The sequence below is a fragment of the Phaseolus vulgaris genome, chromosome 6, assembly GCF_051622355.1.
Source record: "Phaseolus vulgaris cultivar YP4 chromosome 6, ASM5162235v1, whole genome shotgun sequence".
In the NCBI taxonomy this organism is placed as follows: domain Eukaryota; kingdom Viridiplantae; phylum Streptophyta; class Magnoliopsida; order Fabales; family Fabaceae; genus Phaseolus; species Phaseolus vulgaris.
Window position 1 is genome coordinate 11,397,556 of NC_143503.1, and position 17,731 is coordinate 11,415,286.

Consider the following 17,731-nt stretch of genomic DNA (forward strand, 5'->3'; position numbering starts at 1 on the left):
GAACACACATGACTTGAAGCCCACATCTGACAGATAATGCAATTACTTAGGATATGTGACCCAAGTTGGGACAGTAAGGTGGATCGTTAGAGATGGTGGAAAATGGGATTCAAGGTTATTTCAAATGACAAGTCATTTTACAAGAATTTTTTAAACTCGTGATATTTTACGAAGGTTCTTAAACTTATGGCATTTTACGAAGGTTTTTAAACTCATGGTATTTAACTGAGGTTTTAAAACCTATGGTATTTTACAAAGATTCTTAAACACATGATATTTAACAAGGGTTCTGAAAGACTTTTCCTGAGGTTTAAAAAAACTCCGGGGAACACATTTTCCAATGATGGTTTAGCAGTGGAAACTACACTAAGTAAATGACTTAATAAAGATTTTAACTCTGGATAATGTAAAAAAAATTTCCGTTAAAACTATTTTTTTTTTTAGTTACGGAGAATTGAGTTTCCAGGTTAATATGTATATATAAACTCTTATATCTAAGACTAATATTTTAAAAAGTATTTAAAATAGATAAAAAAAAGTATAATTAATTACTAATTGTAATTTAATCAATTATAATTATACCAGGAAGTACAATTTTTAAAAGTATTAGTATAATAGTTTTATGGTGATGGTTCTTGTTTATTCTTAAAAGCATTATACTAATACTTTTCTAATTGAGAAAGTTAAAAAGATTATTTTAAAATTCATGATTAACAAGGAACAACCTGGCAGAAAAGTTGCAAGTTGAGCCAAAAGACAAAAGAAAAGTAACTACAGGGCTTGGTGCTGGTACACAGTTACACCTATGAATGGCAATGGCATCCACTTGCTCCTGAAGTGGAGAATTCCTTTTGAATATTCACAATAATTTGCTTTGATTCTGATGCAGACAAAATGGAATGTTTCTTACCAAGATTTGAGTCCAGACAGTCCTAATCAGCAACCCTTGATCTTTTCATCTTTTGGGGTGTCACTCTCATTCATGCTCAATATTGAACACTGACCACACTGCTTCCACATCCCTCTTATTGTACCATCTTCATTCCCTGCCAACTCCACTTTCTCTCAGTGCATGCATGTAGTATAGAGTATTCAGCTTTGGAGTCCACAAAGCTAGTTATAGCAATCTCTTCAAAGTTCAAAACTTCCCTTTTGGTTCTAGCTTAGCTTGGACATGTTGCCACTGTTCAAAGTACCAGTCTTTTTCTATCGGTTGCTTTTTTGCTTCAAGCTATTTTTCTCATTTCTTATGTCCAAAGTTTCCTTCTGTCTCGTTTTATGATTCAAACAAACTTCTTCCACTGGATTACCTTGAATTTGAGTAGGACATCAGGCTTTTATGTGAAATTTTATTCTACTTCTAGTATGGGCTTGTGTTCTTATCTTTACATGGCTTTCAGTTTCTAGGACTTTTTATTCTGTACAAATCACCAGTGACAACAACACTTGAGCAAGGAGTTATTTCAATTGTGTACATTTTTATGAATAGGACTTATATTTTGGTTAGCTTTAGTTGGTGTGAATGGGGTCTAATTAGCAGCTGAATTGAATTGGGTTCAGTTTTGGAGCTTTAGAGATTCGTATTTGAATAACAGAATAAGTCAAGAATTTAAAAATGATTGTGAGAAAAAACAAGGCAAGTGCAAAGTCACTACTTGTGCTCCTTGTTATGGTTCTTGCCTTTTTCTTTGTCATTTACAATTTGGTATTTATGATCAAGCACCGTAAGGGTGGAAGCTGGGTAGCAGATGAGTTGGGGTTTCTTGATCCTGTTATCAGGATGCCTGGAAAGATGATGATATTAGCAAATTCCCGTTCAAAATTCCATGTTGTGGTGACTGCAACTGATGCATCTTATAGCCAATGGCAATGCCGGATAATGTACTACTGGTATAAGAAGGTAAAAGACATGCCTGGATCAGACATGGGAAAGTTCACCAGAATAGTGCATTCAGGAAGGCCAGACCAGTTGATGGATGAGATTCCTACTTTTGTGGTTGATCCACTTCCTGCAGGCTTGGATAGGGTACAATATTTTCATCTTCTTCTGTCTGAATTATTATCTTTTTAACCTATGTAACTCTTAACTTAAATTATTCACTTCATCCTTATAGTATGAAGTTTTAGTTCCTGTGTAAAATAACTGTAAGTTTTGGTCTCTACACACATGCATGTCGGCCTAACTTTTGGCTCCTCACTAATTTCATAGAAGACTTTCTGGTAGTGACGAATATTATCTCTACAAAAAATCCTGTGTAGGGTGTAAAACTTATAGTAGAGACAACCACAGGGACCAAGCTAATAGTATAGCCAAACTTTCATTGTTTTTGTTATAGGATAGTTCTTTGTTTGGTTGAAATAGTGCATTTGAATCTCTTGGAATGTTTGTGTTAAGTAATATACACGTATTTAGCAATTTCAGCTGTCTGGAAGGATTCATAGAGAAGAGGAAGTTAAATATCCTGACGGGTAATAAGACAGATCAGTATAAACAAGTACCTACCAGATCACTTCCTTGTTATCTAAATGATTGTTACCATTCTTCTCACTGTAAGAGTTTGATTTTTCTGAAACTTTTGAGGAAATTTGTCTTGCCTTGATATGAAGTGCCATTCTTTAATGAAATAATCTGAAGAGATGTGCCCCCACTCTTAGATTTTTTTGTTTTTATCCTTCATAAAAAAGTTTGCAACTTTAATCTCTCCCTCTCTCTTACCTGGTTGATGATATACTTTTAGGTAAAGTTAGACTAAAAGGGCATCTTTCCATTTTTTGCATGTTTACCATGCGTTTTTTTCAGAAAGTATCAATCTATAAGCAGATATTGAAGTTTTTCACCCAAGGTGACACTAAAACACCAGCTTAAAAGCTTTAATATTAAATGTGAGGTGCTTTTTGCAACCTGAATTTCGCTAATCTTCATTTTGATTCATATTTCACGTGCAATCAGCATTCGATGTTGTTGGCTTAGTTAATTAAATCATCTTATTTAAGAGAAAAAATAACTTTATTCAGCTGACGCACTAGTAGCTTGACTCATGTTTCTGTGCATTTAAATACTATTGTACATTTCAAATCCTTTTGCAGAATATAATTACAACAAAGTGGTCAGATACGTGAATCAATTAACTCCACTTGAAAGTTTATCACCAATTTCGTTATTTGTGATAGTTTTTTAGTATTCCTTACTATTGAATTGATGTCTCAAAAAAACTTGTCTGTTTATTTTTGTTCAGGGCTATGTTGTCATGAATAGGCCATGGGCTTTTGTTCAGTGGCTGGAGAAAGCAAATGTTGAGGAAGAGTAAGTTTCTTTATTCTGGTTTTCTAGGATGTTATGCTCTTCAGTAAAAAAACTTAACAACAAGGCATTTCATGATTGATGCAGATATATTTTGATGGCAGAACCTGACCACATATTTGTAAAACCTTTGCCTAATTTGGCTAATGGAAACCAACCAGCAGGGTATCCATTTTTCTATATAAGACCAGATAAACATGAAAAAATAATTAGGAAATTCTACCCTGAGGCTATTACAGATATTGATCCCATTGGCAATTCTCCTGTAATCATTCAGAAGGTGAATTTTCAACCAACTATTATAGTTATTATAAAGCATGATAGCTTCCATAGAGGCACTGATTTTTTTAACATCAGTCATTGCTGGAGGAAATAGCTCCCACATGGGTGAATGTTTCCCTACAAATGAAAGATGATCAAGAAACTGATGAAACATTTGGATGGGTACTTGAAATGTGAGTGGTACTGCATAAACTTTCTAGAGCTTTTACTTCAGTTATCCTTTTTTGACCAGGCACTTGTCAGTAGTCATTTCTGCTTCAATTCCTTTGTTGAATTCAGGTATGCATACGCTGTGGCATCAGCATTGCACGGTGTACGGCATATTCTTCATGATAACTTCATGCTCCAGGTTTGTTTATTTGTGAATGAGGAATTGCATCTTTTCTTAAGGAAGCAGCATTGAAGTTAATGGCATGCATGATTGAAATGTTGCAGCCACCATGGGACTTAGATGTTGGGAACAAGTTTATAATCCATTATACTTATGCATGTGACTACAATTTAAAGGTGAGTTGATTTCTTCTTTTCTATTTTATATTAAAGTTGCAAGAATGTGCTGTCCTTGATTCATGTGCAAAATTAGAGTCTTACAAGTTTAACTTTGCTTGTTGCATGAGTTATTTACTCCTATTACTTATCCATTCAGGGGGAATTGACATATGGGAAGATTGGAGAATGGCATTTTAACAAGAGATCGTATCTCTCAGGTCCTCCACCAAAAAACCTTTCCTTACCCCCTCCTGGAGTTCCTGAAAGTGTGGTATGTCCTAGTCTACAAATTTTCAAAGAAAACAAAGTTTCAGTTGAATGTGCATCTTTGCAATTTGAAATTGCATTTAACCTTTTTGTTTTGGTGTGTTATAGATATTTTTTGCAGCATGGCTAACTTTTATAAATGAAATAATATTTCTTTCTATTTAATTCTTCTGCTGTGACATATATGCAACATGTAGTTCCAATGGCTGAGACTTTGGAAAATCAATTAAATGGCAAAATTTGGTGGTGTTTCAAACCTTTTTAAGTGTTTTCTAGAGTTTTAAGCTGATACTACAAAGTTTTCATCAACCTCTAAAATTACAATTTTTTTATTTGAAGCTTTATTTATACTATGGTCATTTTGCGGTTGCTAGTTTTGGCAGCTAATAGATACTGTGATGATCATTTGCAGGTGCAGCTTATAAAGATGGTCAATGAGGCTACTGCTAACATACCTAAATGGGATTCATTAAATAGAAGCTAAGGAATAGAAAATAAACCACAAATCCTTTGGCCCCTCATGCTAGTGGCTACTATACGAGAACCAACAATTCGGATTACATAAGAATAGGCTTGTTTCACCCTGAGAAGAACTGTGACTAATGGAAACAACTTATTATCACAATATTATATTTACAGTTCAATGTACCAAATCTGCAATGAAAAAGGAAAATGAAAGTAACCACCCAAAGTTTTGAACTGAGTGATAGTATATATGTGCACTATACATCTCAGTTCAAAGTGGTAGTGATTTCCAATGAGCATGTTTAAGAAAAATTAATAGGAAGTGGTAGTGATTTACAATGAGCATGATCAGTTGTCCGTTAAATTTAATGCAAGGAACTAAGAAAGTCACATCTTTTTTATAAAACAAAAAAAGACTCCAAATGCTGTGATAAAAATACAAGTGACCCAACCATCAAGCATGAAGTCTATTATAACTTATGTACTCAACTTCATATCCTTTAGATATTGGTCAGTGGAGATTTCTACAATGCCTTAGAAAATAAGAGAGAATCTGAGAAATAAATGGATACCATAAAAGTTGTCCATATTTATAAATAAACCACATGGCTCTTTTCCAACTATGTATAGATGTTTTTATATGCATTAGAATGATTGCTTTCATTTCTTTATCTACATGCTTTATTATATTTCTAAGGGTTTCTGTTTGGTGATTTGGATGATCTCGTAGTCAAAGAAGGCTTCATCTGGACTATATGTTCTTCATTCACTCCCATTTTCTTTGCATAACGCCCTGCTTCAAAGAACCTTCTAACTGCATCATCCATGTAATATTTCCCTTGTTTAACAGTCATGTCCTTCCCTATTTTACCTGGAAAACTAGTGAGGATATTATCTCCTTTAAGCACTGCTGCAAGTTGGATCAATTCCTGCTGAAATTCACTCATCTGGGCATCTTCATTAGGCCCTCCCTCCCTGATCTTTACTGGGGTTGGAAGTTTCTCTGCACCAAAATAACACCAGCAGGAATCAACAAAGTGTAAAATATGCAGTCGTGAATGTCATTTGCCTCTACTTCCTGTTTCGTGTGAGCATTCAAAGGTTATAGAATTTAAGAACCAAGTGTAACAGGAAAGTGAAGTGCTTGTAATCAACCAAGTCTATCACTTTTTCTCTCTTCTTATGTTTGGATTAAAAGGTATAAAAAAATTAAATTTGAAATAAATTTTACTTCTGTTTTATTTCCAATGTGATAAATGTAAAATATTGATATTGATATATTTTGATCTTATTTTTTTACTTATATTTAGACATTTATGGTTCTTATTTGTTGCTTTTTTTAATAGTTGTTAGTTCGAATCCATTTTTTCTTTTTTTTTATTGTGATGTTACATTTGTTTTCAAGAAAATAAGATTTTGGTAAAAAAAATAGAACCCAAGATTCTCGCTCTACTCGCCTAAGAAGTCTTAGAATATATACTCAAGTTTTCCAACAATTATGGCAACATGTACCCATGTCGCCAAAGGAAACACTTTGAGAGCAGGTTGAGATGAAAAAGGCCACTAACACACATCAAAATATTTGTTTATTCTGATCTCTTAGTTCTTTTCTTTAGTCTTTGTGCCATTGTGAAGCCATAGCAGTTAAACCCCCTTATTGTTAGAGGAAACCATTTGACTCATGTAATTTATTTTATCCCTTTTAACATTATTTAGTTATTCGGTTCATTTTCTACTTTGTTTTTAGTGTTTGTTTGGCCTAGCTAACAAAATTATGATTTCAAATTCATAATTTTAATTGTGATTGAAAAAGCCTTTTTAAAATTATGATCTAGATAAAACCGTGATACACCCTACAACTGTGGAATGGAGGTAGGAATCACCAAGTAAACTGGAAGTCCTCAACCTTAAATAATGGTAACCTCATTGAGAATTTGATCTTCCTTAAGTAACTTAAGTCTTTTCTCACCAATGAACCGAGTTAAAATCAATTTTATGGATTATTGAATTAACTCCATGATTGAACTTGTTGGCCTAAAGAAAAAAAAAAGACTTAGATGGGAAAGGATAGTGAAATTAATCACTGACAACTCTTTTATCAGTTGTATCCGTATATTTAGTTTCTTATTCTAAATTTTGAGTCATCTATTTAGTCATTGCTCTTATTCCACATACCTGAAATTTTTATTTAACTCTCTATCCTTTTATTATATAAAATGTTGTTTTTATTTTTGCTCTTTTATTCAAAAATCCCATAATTAATTTCTTCTTAATGAGAAGTTATATAGCAAGTATTTGTGGATTTGATATTTGGACTTCAATTTACTAGCTACAAATTGGTAAGCTTGACAGAACCGTCAAGTTAATTGCCCTGGAAACTTGCGTCATAGAATTATAATTATTTAATTGATTATTTTGTCCATAATAATTTTTTTGGGGTTTGGTAAGTATTTTAAATTTTTTAATTAGTTGGAATTTTTATTTATTATTTGTTAATTATATCTCACTGATTTTTTTTTTCTCGAAATAACTCTAATTGTATCTAAGCTAGATCCGTAATGGTTGAATATTTCCTTGGTCCTGAAATCGAGAAGACCACTAGAAGGGTCCGAGCACTCCAACGAAGGGAAAGAGATCGCTTGTGGATTACAAGCTCTATGTTTCAAACTATGGCAGAAGAGCAATTCCAACAAAAGATACTTATATGGATAGGATAAAAACCAATCTGAAAATAATCTTAAATAAACATTAAATACAGTAACCCTGTTGTTTTTTTCTCATGTTAAAACAGCTCAAAAACCGGATATTGACATTGAATATGTAATCGACATTCAATGTTGAATGTTGAAGAAAGACTAAAAATATGACCGATACAGAAGGAGGAGAGAAACACATATAAAAGGGATGTGTAAGATAAAGAAAAAAAGGAACAAAAATTCGGCTAGAAATTCATGTGTAGAATCGTCAAGTATTGCAAGACTCGTCACTATCAAGCACTTATCAAATTAACATTGTAGAATCTGGTATGATGAAGGCAGTTCTCTATTGGAAGTAATGAATATCCTCATGCGCACCTTAAGGAATTCATCATGATTTGCAACACAATACAATATCAAGGTGTGCTAGATGACACTATCACTATCAGATTGATAATTTCCCATTTTTTTCTCAGAGGGAAAGCAAATTATTGGTTGTAACCATTTCCACCCAACACTTTAACCACGTGGGAGGACTTGGTCAACTAATGTCTTTCCCTTCCTGAGAAGGTTAAACAGGTCAAGTTTGCCATTAATATTTTTGTCCAAAAGGTTGATGAATCAGTGAGTGGCAGAGGATTTGGAGAGATTCCAAGACTTACTTAGGAAGTGTCCTAACCATGGGCTTCATAATTATGATCATATGTGCACCTTTCTTGGTGGACTCATGACAGACACAGCCTATTCTTGATGTCTTTGGTGGAGGCAATGTCAATTACAAAACACCAAAGAAGGCAGCAAAGATTTTAAAGAGCATTGTTTGCAGTCACAGTGGATCTCAAAGGTTTAGGATTACGTAGAAGAAATGAATCTGAGTTTGGGGTGAATGATATTATTCTTACCCAAAATAAAATCTTAACAAAACAGATTGAATAAAATCTTAACTGAACAGAGCAACAGAGAAATGTGTGTAAGAAAGAAGGTGACACGCACAAAAAGAAAAACATATCAAATTCTTCAGAAAGGGAACGTCTGAATATTGTAGACGGTTCTGAGTAGTAGAAAGAGAAAAAATACAATCATCCCCCTTTCTCTCTCCACTATCTACCTTAAATACTAATGCTTGGACCACTCAAAATCCACCAGCTTGGAATTGGTTATTCTGGGCCGAGCACTGCATCTCTTTCTTTCATTGCCTACCACGTGTCCCTTTTCCATGTTTCCACTATTCTTGGTAATTTCACAGTTATGTTTGTTACATTACCTTCCCCTTTAAAAGAAACCTTGTCCTCAAGGTTTGAATTCTGGAAAACCTTGCTTCAGAGCCATGTTATCCTCACACATTGCTTGGTTGTCTTCGAGTTGTTGCACTTGTTGTTGATTCCTAATGATTCTGTTTTGTAATATGGCTTCCAGTTGCAACACCGAACCTATGTCTGAATTTGTAATGGGTAATGAGACATATGGTTGAACATTATAACCTTTACACAATTTCAGCTGGGAACAATGAAAGACAAGATGAATAGGATGAATTTTTGTAGGAGGCAAAAGGAGTTTTTAAGCTACTTCCCCAATCTTCTCAATTATAGGAAATGGTCCGAAATATCGAAGTTTAAACTTCTGATGCTAAAGGAAATGGTCCGAAATATCGAAGTTTAAACTTCTGATTCTTTCTTAGCAATACATAATGTTCTCTATAAGGTTCAAGTTTCACCAATACCATATCACCAATTTCTAATTGCACTGGTTTTCGTCTTTTATCCGCCTCTTTCTTCATGTGTTGTTGTGTCTTTTGTAAATTTACCATGAGTTTGATGATTGTGGCATCACTCTGGACGAGTAGTTCCTACACATTAGTGGGATCTCGGTTGTTGATGGTATATCTAATTATTTGTGGGGGTTCTCTATCATAAATGGATTTGAAGGGTGTTATGCCGGTGTTGTAATGGAAGGAAGTGTTGTAACAAAATTCTGCCCATGTAATAGTTTAGACCATTTCTTAGGATTGTCATATGTAAAGCACTGTAGATACATTTCAATGCATTTGTTCAATGCCGCCAATTTCAAAGTGATACCACTCAGCTTAAACAAATGTTGCCAAAATTGGCTCGTAAACACCTTATCTCGATCAGAAATTATGAATTTTGGAAACCCATGTAACTTGACAATGTTTTTCACAAACAACTCAGCCACTTGCTTACTATTGAAGTCAGCTTTTAAACTAACCAAGTGTGCATATTTGGAAAGCCTATCACTAACCACCATAATAATAGTGTGCCCATTTTGAAGAGGGAAGGTTGGTGATAAAATCTATTAAGAAATTGACTTTAAGCCTAACTCAACCTTATAACACTTTGCACCCACTTATAAAGTGGTACCACTTTGAAATTGGTGCAAAGTCCATTTCTTAATAGATGCAAAGTGTTGTTGCACCCACTTATATACTATGAAATGCTCTAATTTCTAGTTTGATGTGGAATCTCCAACAAAATCCATGGCCACATCCTCCCATGTTTGCTTCGAAATTGGCAACGGTTGTAGTAACCCAGATGGTAGGGCTGAATCATGTTTAGTTTGTTAACAAATTAAACAATTATGCACATACTCCTTTACATCAGCATGCATACCTTGCTAGTAGAACTGTGTCACAAGTCTCTTTAAGGTTCTTGTGAATCCTGAATGTCCACTTATCAACTTTTGCAACCAGTTTTGTTGTTCTGGTGTGTGGACAGCTTGATCAGTGAGTGATCTTAGGCTCTTCTGTCCGTTTTTATAATGAACTAGTGGCCAAGTAGATAATGTCTGAATGTTGCTATAGCCTCCATGATAGCAAAAAACTCCCTTCTGTAAGCTGACTGTCTTTGCATTCTATCTATGAGCCTTTTAGAAAAATAAGCAATAGGATGTTGATCTTGAATCAAAACAACACCGTTATCCACTCCTGAAGCATCAGTTTCCAGAGTGAAAGGTTTTGAAAATTCTAGTAAGGCTAAAACTGGTGCTTTTGTAATTGCAGTTTTGAGCTTGGAGAAAGCTTTGTTGGCATCCGGTCTCCATAGAGATTTATCCTTTTCAGTAAATCTATTAAGGGAGCTGCAATTACTGCATCGAACTTAATGAATTTTTTGTAGTACTCAGTTAAGCCTTGGAATCCTCGTAGTTGTTTAAGATTTTGTGGTACAGGCCACTGTAAAACTGCTTGTACATTGTCTTTATCCATTGCTACTCCTTGTCCTTAAACAATGTGGCCTAGATAATCAACTTGTTGTAGGCTAAAGGAGCATTGAGAAAAGAAATTGACAAGTATGTTTGTAGAAAACATACCATTCAGAGCATTCATATCTCTGTCTACGAATAACTCTGCAAGGATATAAGTATCAGGAATTCATAGTACAGAGGAGAGAGACACCTCTCATAATGTTTGAGCTAAATAACTCTGCAAGGATATGAGAGTCCAGTTCGAATTCCCCAAGGAGAGTATAAGTATCAGGAATTCATAGTACAGAGGAGAGAGACGCCTCTCATAATGTTTGAGCTAACATTATGCCAATAGGATGGAAAAAGAAAAGTGAAAAAGATTTTTAGAGAAGAGCACACCTTAATATTTCTTGAGTTAAATCTAATTACTTAGATATATTTAAAATATGATTTCATTGCTTTTTGAAATACCAACTTATGAAATAGTCTAATATAAGCTTACTTAATGGTATTTTATTACTTGTTAAGTTAATCTCACATAGTTTTACAAATTCCAGATGAACATGCAAAAGCCAAAGTAGAAGTTGCAGAAATCTCAAAACGTTGCAGAAGAACGCCAGGGAAGAATCTACGGCAGATTTTCCGATAACATTGGTTTCTTGTTTGCCTTCAAATTCGGTTCTAGACCTGGTGCCATTGAGATCGGAACAAATATCTGGAACGTTGCAAGTCCATGTTCCATGTTCCTCCTCCGTTTCCGGCGGTCTCCCCCCTTTTCCAACGGTCTCCTCTGATTGTGGCTGTCAGTCTCATGGAACGGTTCCATTTTGGCGGTTGGGTTGGGTTCTTCTTCCTCTATAAATAGGGTCTCAAGCTTACTCCAAAAATATAGTGACTTTCACGTTTTCTCATATTTTTGATACCCTGTTCTCCTAGAGTTTACTGCTAGTTCTAATTTTCGGTTTTATCTGAGAAGATAAACAGTTCCTGTTTATCTGAGGAACTTGCACAATACAGTGAATTATATTGTATGAAGTAACTTTTAAGTTTCATGCAACTCAGGAGTTGCTTATTTATCTTTTGGAAAGATCTTTGTCCTTTTTTTCTTTTGTAAACTCGTATGTATAGTTATATAGATTAACTTTTAGTTTGATTTTGTACTTTGATTCAAAGACATCAATGCATAACAATATGTATTTTCATGTAAATCTTCTTATTCACATTTATTATTATTTATGCCATGCCCAAATTATATATATAAGTTGAAAAATAAGATGCAGGTCAAAGGTATTAGATTCGGTTTTAAACCTATTGCAAATTTATAGTCCTTGTTAAATTACATTTTTTCTCATAGGCATAAACATGAATGATAAGTGATTAGTATTTGTTCAATAATTTAAAAAGGGAAATTTGTTGCTTGTTGATACATAAATGTGATTGTAGTCTAATTAGTTTATCAAGGATACTAACCTGGGCAATCTGTCCTTGGTTCTGTTCTTGTCTGAACAATGCCCTCAAAGGTTCCAGCCCAAGCATCTCTCTTGGTCAGAAATGAAGGCAAATTGAAGAGCTTTTTCACTGTTGCTGAAATGGATGAGTGTTCATATTCGGATGTAGAAGTTGGTGACCCATTTGGCCCATGAACAACTGTATCACCATAACAAATCAGAAAATCTTGTACAGTTTTCAATAATTCATTATGAGATTCACTGGTTCCATTCAATTCAAGTGACACTAAAATTGTCCAATATAATGTTAGTTTGAGAAAAAAAAATGCTTCATACACTGTTTACTCATATGTTGCTTCATTAATTCATTAATTATAATTTCTAAAATTTATATAAACAAAAACAATGTACCTCAGTGCCAAGAAGGCTCCTTGATATACAGAAATACAAGAGAGGGTCATTCTATGTAGTCTCATCCTACAAATACAAAATGGTTGTTTCTAGATTCAAACCCATGATCAACCGTCATTGAGACAAAACGTTACGTCATGACTCTCCCTTTTTTGTTATTATTTTTTATTATTATTTATTATTATAAGAATATTTTTTTCCAAGTCAAAATTAATTTACATTTTTATTATATATGAATAAAAAATTGACTTGAATAAAGAATGTACCTTATAATTTAAGCAATTATTATGATCAAATTTATTAACCATCTAAAATTTGTCCTGAATTCATGACAGAGCCTTGAAGTTTCCTCCCTGGCAACATGTCACTAACCAACTAAAGGATAATTTATTTCCTGTAAGGCATCAAAAATCAATTTCTTTCACATTTTGGCTTTCAGCTTCAGCATAAATCTTTGTACTTGAAAAACGCAGGTGCTTGAGCCTGCCCAAGCCTTGTCAATTTATATGACCTTTTTTTATCTTTTCAACAATACAAGAATACAAATTTCAACCCACTTGAAGTTTTTTTTTGTTTTTTTAATCTTCGCCTACAACACATAGTGAATTATCAACTTATAATTCAAAAGTGATATATTAATCCACCCAAAACACCTCAGATAACCCATTTATGAGCCTTATCAGTAAGTAAACCAATCCATAATAATATCCCAGCATTATTGCTCCTTGGTTTTGCTTTAAGACATTGGCAACTACATTGCTTAAACATAATGAACCAACATAAAATCAAAGGTCAGTTTCTTGCTTGTGGGGGTGTGTGATTTGGGAAATATTCACACTCTACTCATAGTAATGAGGTTTCACACTCTACTCTTTGACAACTGAAGATAGAGACCAAAAAAGTAAAAGGTCCCACTCAGCACACCACATCACACTTTACGTGTATGGTCTGTTTTCAAAGTTAGTGTGAAAATTATTTTTTTCCGTGTGAGCTTGTGATTGATGAGTCGTGCCTAACTTAAGCAAGTTATTTTATTAAGATCATGAAGGCACCACATGTGAAGGCAGATGAGGGGTTGTGCATGGAAAGTGTGAGAAGAGAATCTAAGATATTAGTATTCTTCTCTTACAAGTTTGTTGAGCAATAAATCGTCATATTAATAGTGCTGTCTGAAAACATGTATGTGCCCAAGATGATAAGTCATTAAGTGTATCATAGAGAAAAGCCCATACACTGTTCATACTAGAATGCAAGATGGTATCTTAGATATAATAATTTTGTGGACAGGATAAGAATAGACAGAGAGAAAAAAAGTAGAATCCATACATGTCAAAATAACTCACAGTAAACAAGATGTGACTTAGATAAATACTACATATATCATTCAGTTTTTCAACAATGAAATCAAAAAATAAAATAAAAACATATTTTATGTACAAATCTAAAAATAAAAATACAATTAAAATATTTATATATTAGAATAAAATACTACTTTAGTACATATATACACGTATATTTATATAATAAAATTTTATTTATCATCAATTATTAACTTTATTTTAACACAAATTATATATGCAGAATAGATAAAAAAATAATTATCTTTTATTGGATAGAATTTATTAAAAAGTACTAAATCATGATAAAAAAAATTATGAAATAAAACGGGAAACCCATAATTTTGTATAACTTTTAATAAATTTCAACCAATAAAAAAATATTCTCAAATTAGTTAAAAAAATTATCTCAAGCTACCTTCGTTATGTCTATATCATTCTTTAAATTGTCTATTTCCTTTAATATATTTTCTATTATCTCCATCTTCAAGTTAAATTATAATTAATTTTCGCTGTTAAAAATAACCTTACGTAATACCTGAATATTTTTGTTATAAATCTAACATATTATAATATTTAATCACATGTGCAATGCAAATGCATAGAGATGAACAAAGGGGATCATTTGGTTTAGTTTGTGATCACATACCTGTACCCTTCTGAATCCAAGGCGATATAGCAATGGTGGGGACCCTCACTCCCAACCTATTAAAAGTGAAGTTAAACGGTTCGGGGCCCACAATCCCATCAGGACTCGGCACCCCACGCGCGGGGGTAGGCACGTGATCGTAAAACCCTCCATGCTCATCGTAAGTGATGAGAAAGAGGGTTTCGTTCCACTGGGGGCTCGCCCTCAGCGTCTCATACACCTCCTTCACAAACATCTGCCCCTGGTACACATCGTGCGATGGGTGATCATCATTGGCGGGGAGCACCTTAGTGTCCATGTACCGCTGCTCCACCACAGTGTAGCTCGGCAGCTTCCCCTCTTTGGCGTGCAGCTTGAAGGACAAGTCGTATAGGTGGAACTTCAGCAAGTACTTCAGCTTCCGAAGGTTCCGGTAGAAGAGTGTGGCGGGGATGTTCTGGTAGTATATGCCGAAGTCTAATCCTGCCTCGTGCACGTTGTCGAAGATCGTTTGCTGCGGGTACCCGGCCGCCAGCTTCGCCGCCACGTTGCTGGTGGCGCCGCCCGATGTTGCCGAGTGCACGAAGAGACGGTTGGGCTGGGTGGAGGCCGGCACGGAGGCGAACCACCTATCAACATGAACATGGAAATCATGGTTTAAAATTAAAACAATAAAAGATGGCGATGATATACGCGTGAATATGACACGTGAAGTAGCTGTCTCTAGATATTTATCTTTTTCGCTACTTTTGAAGTGTAATTCATTAATAATTATAATAGTAAATTAATAGCTAGTTCCAACTAATTTCAATGATTTATCAACAATTAAAAAAAGGGTGAAATGTGAAATTGAAAGAGAAAAAGGAGTTTCTTAACTTAAATCCACATTAATCAAGGCACCTCACCAAACAAGAAAAATGGAGATAATGCAGAGAGATTCACATGCAGTGGAAGGGGTTAGGAAGAGGACGAAAGGGAGAAACCTATCAAAAACAGCGAACTCCGAAACGAGCGTTTTGTAGACCGGCACGAGGTCGGGGATGAAGCCGTTCATGACGTTCTGTGACATGTGCGAGGTGTTGTCCATGGAGAAGGCCTGCTGCGCGAAGCCGTTCATGGGCGGCGGATAGGTGGAGGTGTCGTTGGAGCCGAAAATCTGTTCGCGGATGGCCTGGAAGGAGTGGCCCGGGTCCGGGTCGACGTAGTGGGCCTGGTCTTTGAAGAAAAAGCGTTTGGAGTTGGGGTCGGTGACGGAGAGCGCGTTGGACTCGGAGCCGGTGACGCCGTTGATGGCGGGGTTGAGGCGCTTCATCCAGCCGAGCATGTGGTCAAAGGAGCGGTTCTCCATTACCAAAACGACGACGGTTTTGATGGGGCTTGGAGTGGCATGGTGGCTGAGGAGGAGAAAGGTTAGGAAGAGCGGAAAATGGTTAAATCTTTGGAAGCACATTGGTTTGGTTTGAGAGAACGAGGTTTTGGGATTTGAGAATTTTGGATTTCTTGGAATGGGAAGATTATGAGGTGTATATATATGAAGTTATGAGTAGGTGAGAGTGAGATTCAATTTCTAATTTCATAAATTATTATTTTATTATAATATTTTATTTTTATTATTTATATTTCTGTATTTATAAATAAAGGACATTCTCCATTTAACTTTTTTTTTATACACTTTATTTTTTTTAATTTATTTATTTTTATATTAATATTTTATTAAGGTAACTTCTTAACAATTTCTCACCTTCTTCTCTGTCAAAAACTTTTCACTTTTCACTTTTTTCTAATTACCCTTAAACTCCTTAAACTGATCGGTTAATATTAACTTAGTTGAAATCTCACTCTTTATTCTCACATATTTGTTCTCAGAGACACATGCTTACATTCTTATTGTAGATACTTAATTTGTTTTACACGCATTGGGTTTTTTTATATAAGGTTTTGTATATAGTTTTTGTATTGATTTACCATTGTCATCAAGTGCATGAAGTTTGATAATTAAGACGAGTGACTCTTCGTTCAACGCACTCTCTTCTCCAATTCGTCTCACTCACTCTATTCTTCCACTCTCAAATGAGTAAATTTCTCAATTTCTTTTTCATAAAACACTACTACGGTAAATCTAACACGTTTTGTTTTCCATATTCACTATTTTCCCCCTAAATCATTTTTATTTTTTTATTTTATTAAAGGTTTAAATGTTCTTATTTTTCTTATCAAGAGCACTAAATGATTGTTTTATAAACATTAACCATTCATCACTTTTTTCTGTCTTTAAATATAATTTTTCTCAGCCTTTAAAACTAAAATGAGATAAATGTTTTATTAAGCTTATTTACATGTTTCTATTTTGTTCACATGCTTCTTGGATAAGAAGGTATAGAAGTCATTATTCAAAGTGGTAAAGAAGACCTAGAGGAAGCACAAAGATGAAGATGAAAACAAAAGTGTTTATTTTTTTTTCCATTGACTCTTTTATGTAAATGAGAGAGATAGCTATGGTATACAATCATATATTTGTATTTGTTCATATGTAACATTAATGATGACACTAGAGTTATTAAAATATTCTTTCTCATTTATATATTTAATTGATGATTTAGTTTTAAAAGAATAGATGGTTTACTTATAAATCTTATTAAATATATATAACCTTTTTTTATTTAATTGATGGATTTAGTTTTAATAAAATAGATTATTTACTTATAAATTTTATTAAATATATAAATACATATAACTTATTTTATTAAATTTTTAATATTAAACCTAATTATATATAAATAATAAAAATAGAAGATGCAGACACAAGTACAACAACGGTTGTGTTTCCGCTAGTTATAATAAAATATTTTATTATGAAAAACAATTGGAAAATGAATGTGGATAAAAATGGTACTGTACTAAAAAAAAACATTTTCCCTTACATATGCATGACTAATTGAATGTTCTTTCATTATTTCTTTGGATTGGAATTGAGAGAGTGAATATTTGAGATAATTTGTAGGGAAAGTATGAAGAAAGTGAGGATGTTTAGAATAAGGTAAATAAAGTAAAAAGTATATGGAAAGTTTATGAAAATTTGTGAGTAATGTGATGAGTGTGATTGAAATTATATTTTCTTTAATTGATAAAAATGTAAGTTTACATATTTGCCCTTGTATTCTAAATTTGTTGAAAAATCAATTTGATTGATTATTTGTGAATTATAATTG

The 17,731-nt window shown here is 33.9% G+C and overlaps 2 protein-coding genes across 2 annotated transcripts; one reads left to right on the forward strand and one right to left on the reverse strand.

The window, feature by feature from the left end:
- Nucleotides 1-795: 795 nt before the first annotated feature.
- LOC137831010 (hydroxyproline O-arabinosyltransferase PLENTY) lies at nucleotides 796-4,989 on the forward strand. The gene is made up of 8 exons (XM_068638492.2): nucleotides 796-2,026; nucleotides 3,237-3,304; nucleotides 3,389-3,581; nucleotides 3,659-3,756; nucleotides 3,863-3,932; nucleotides 4,019-4,090; nucleotides 4,230-4,343; nucleotides 4,752-4,989. Exons 1-8 carry the CDS (start codon nucleotides 1,616-1,618, stop codon nucleotides 4,821-4,823), a joined length of 1,098 nt encoding a protein of 365 aa, XP_068494593.1. The 5' UTR covers nucleotides 796-1,615; the 3' UTR covers nucleotides 4,824-4,989.
- A 260-nt stretch (nucleotides 4,990-5,249) lies between these two features.
- On the reverse strand, nucleotides 5,250-16,054 carry NPC2 (non-specific phospholipase C2). Its single transcript, XM_068638491.2, has 4 exons — nucleotides 15,506-16,054; nucleotides 14,544-15,151; nucleotides 12,169-12,345; nucleotides 5,250-5,807 (listed from the first exon to the last, which is right to left on the reverse strand). The coding sequence occupies exons 1-4, from the start codon at nucleotides 15,970-15,972 to the stop codon at nucleotides 5,497-5,499; spliced, it is 1,563 nt and encodes a 520-aa protein (XP_068494592.1). The 5' UTR covers nucleotides 15,973-16,054; the 3' UTR covers nucleotides 5,250-5,496.
- Between the last annotated feature and the right edge of the window lie 1,677 nt (nucleotides 16,055-17,731).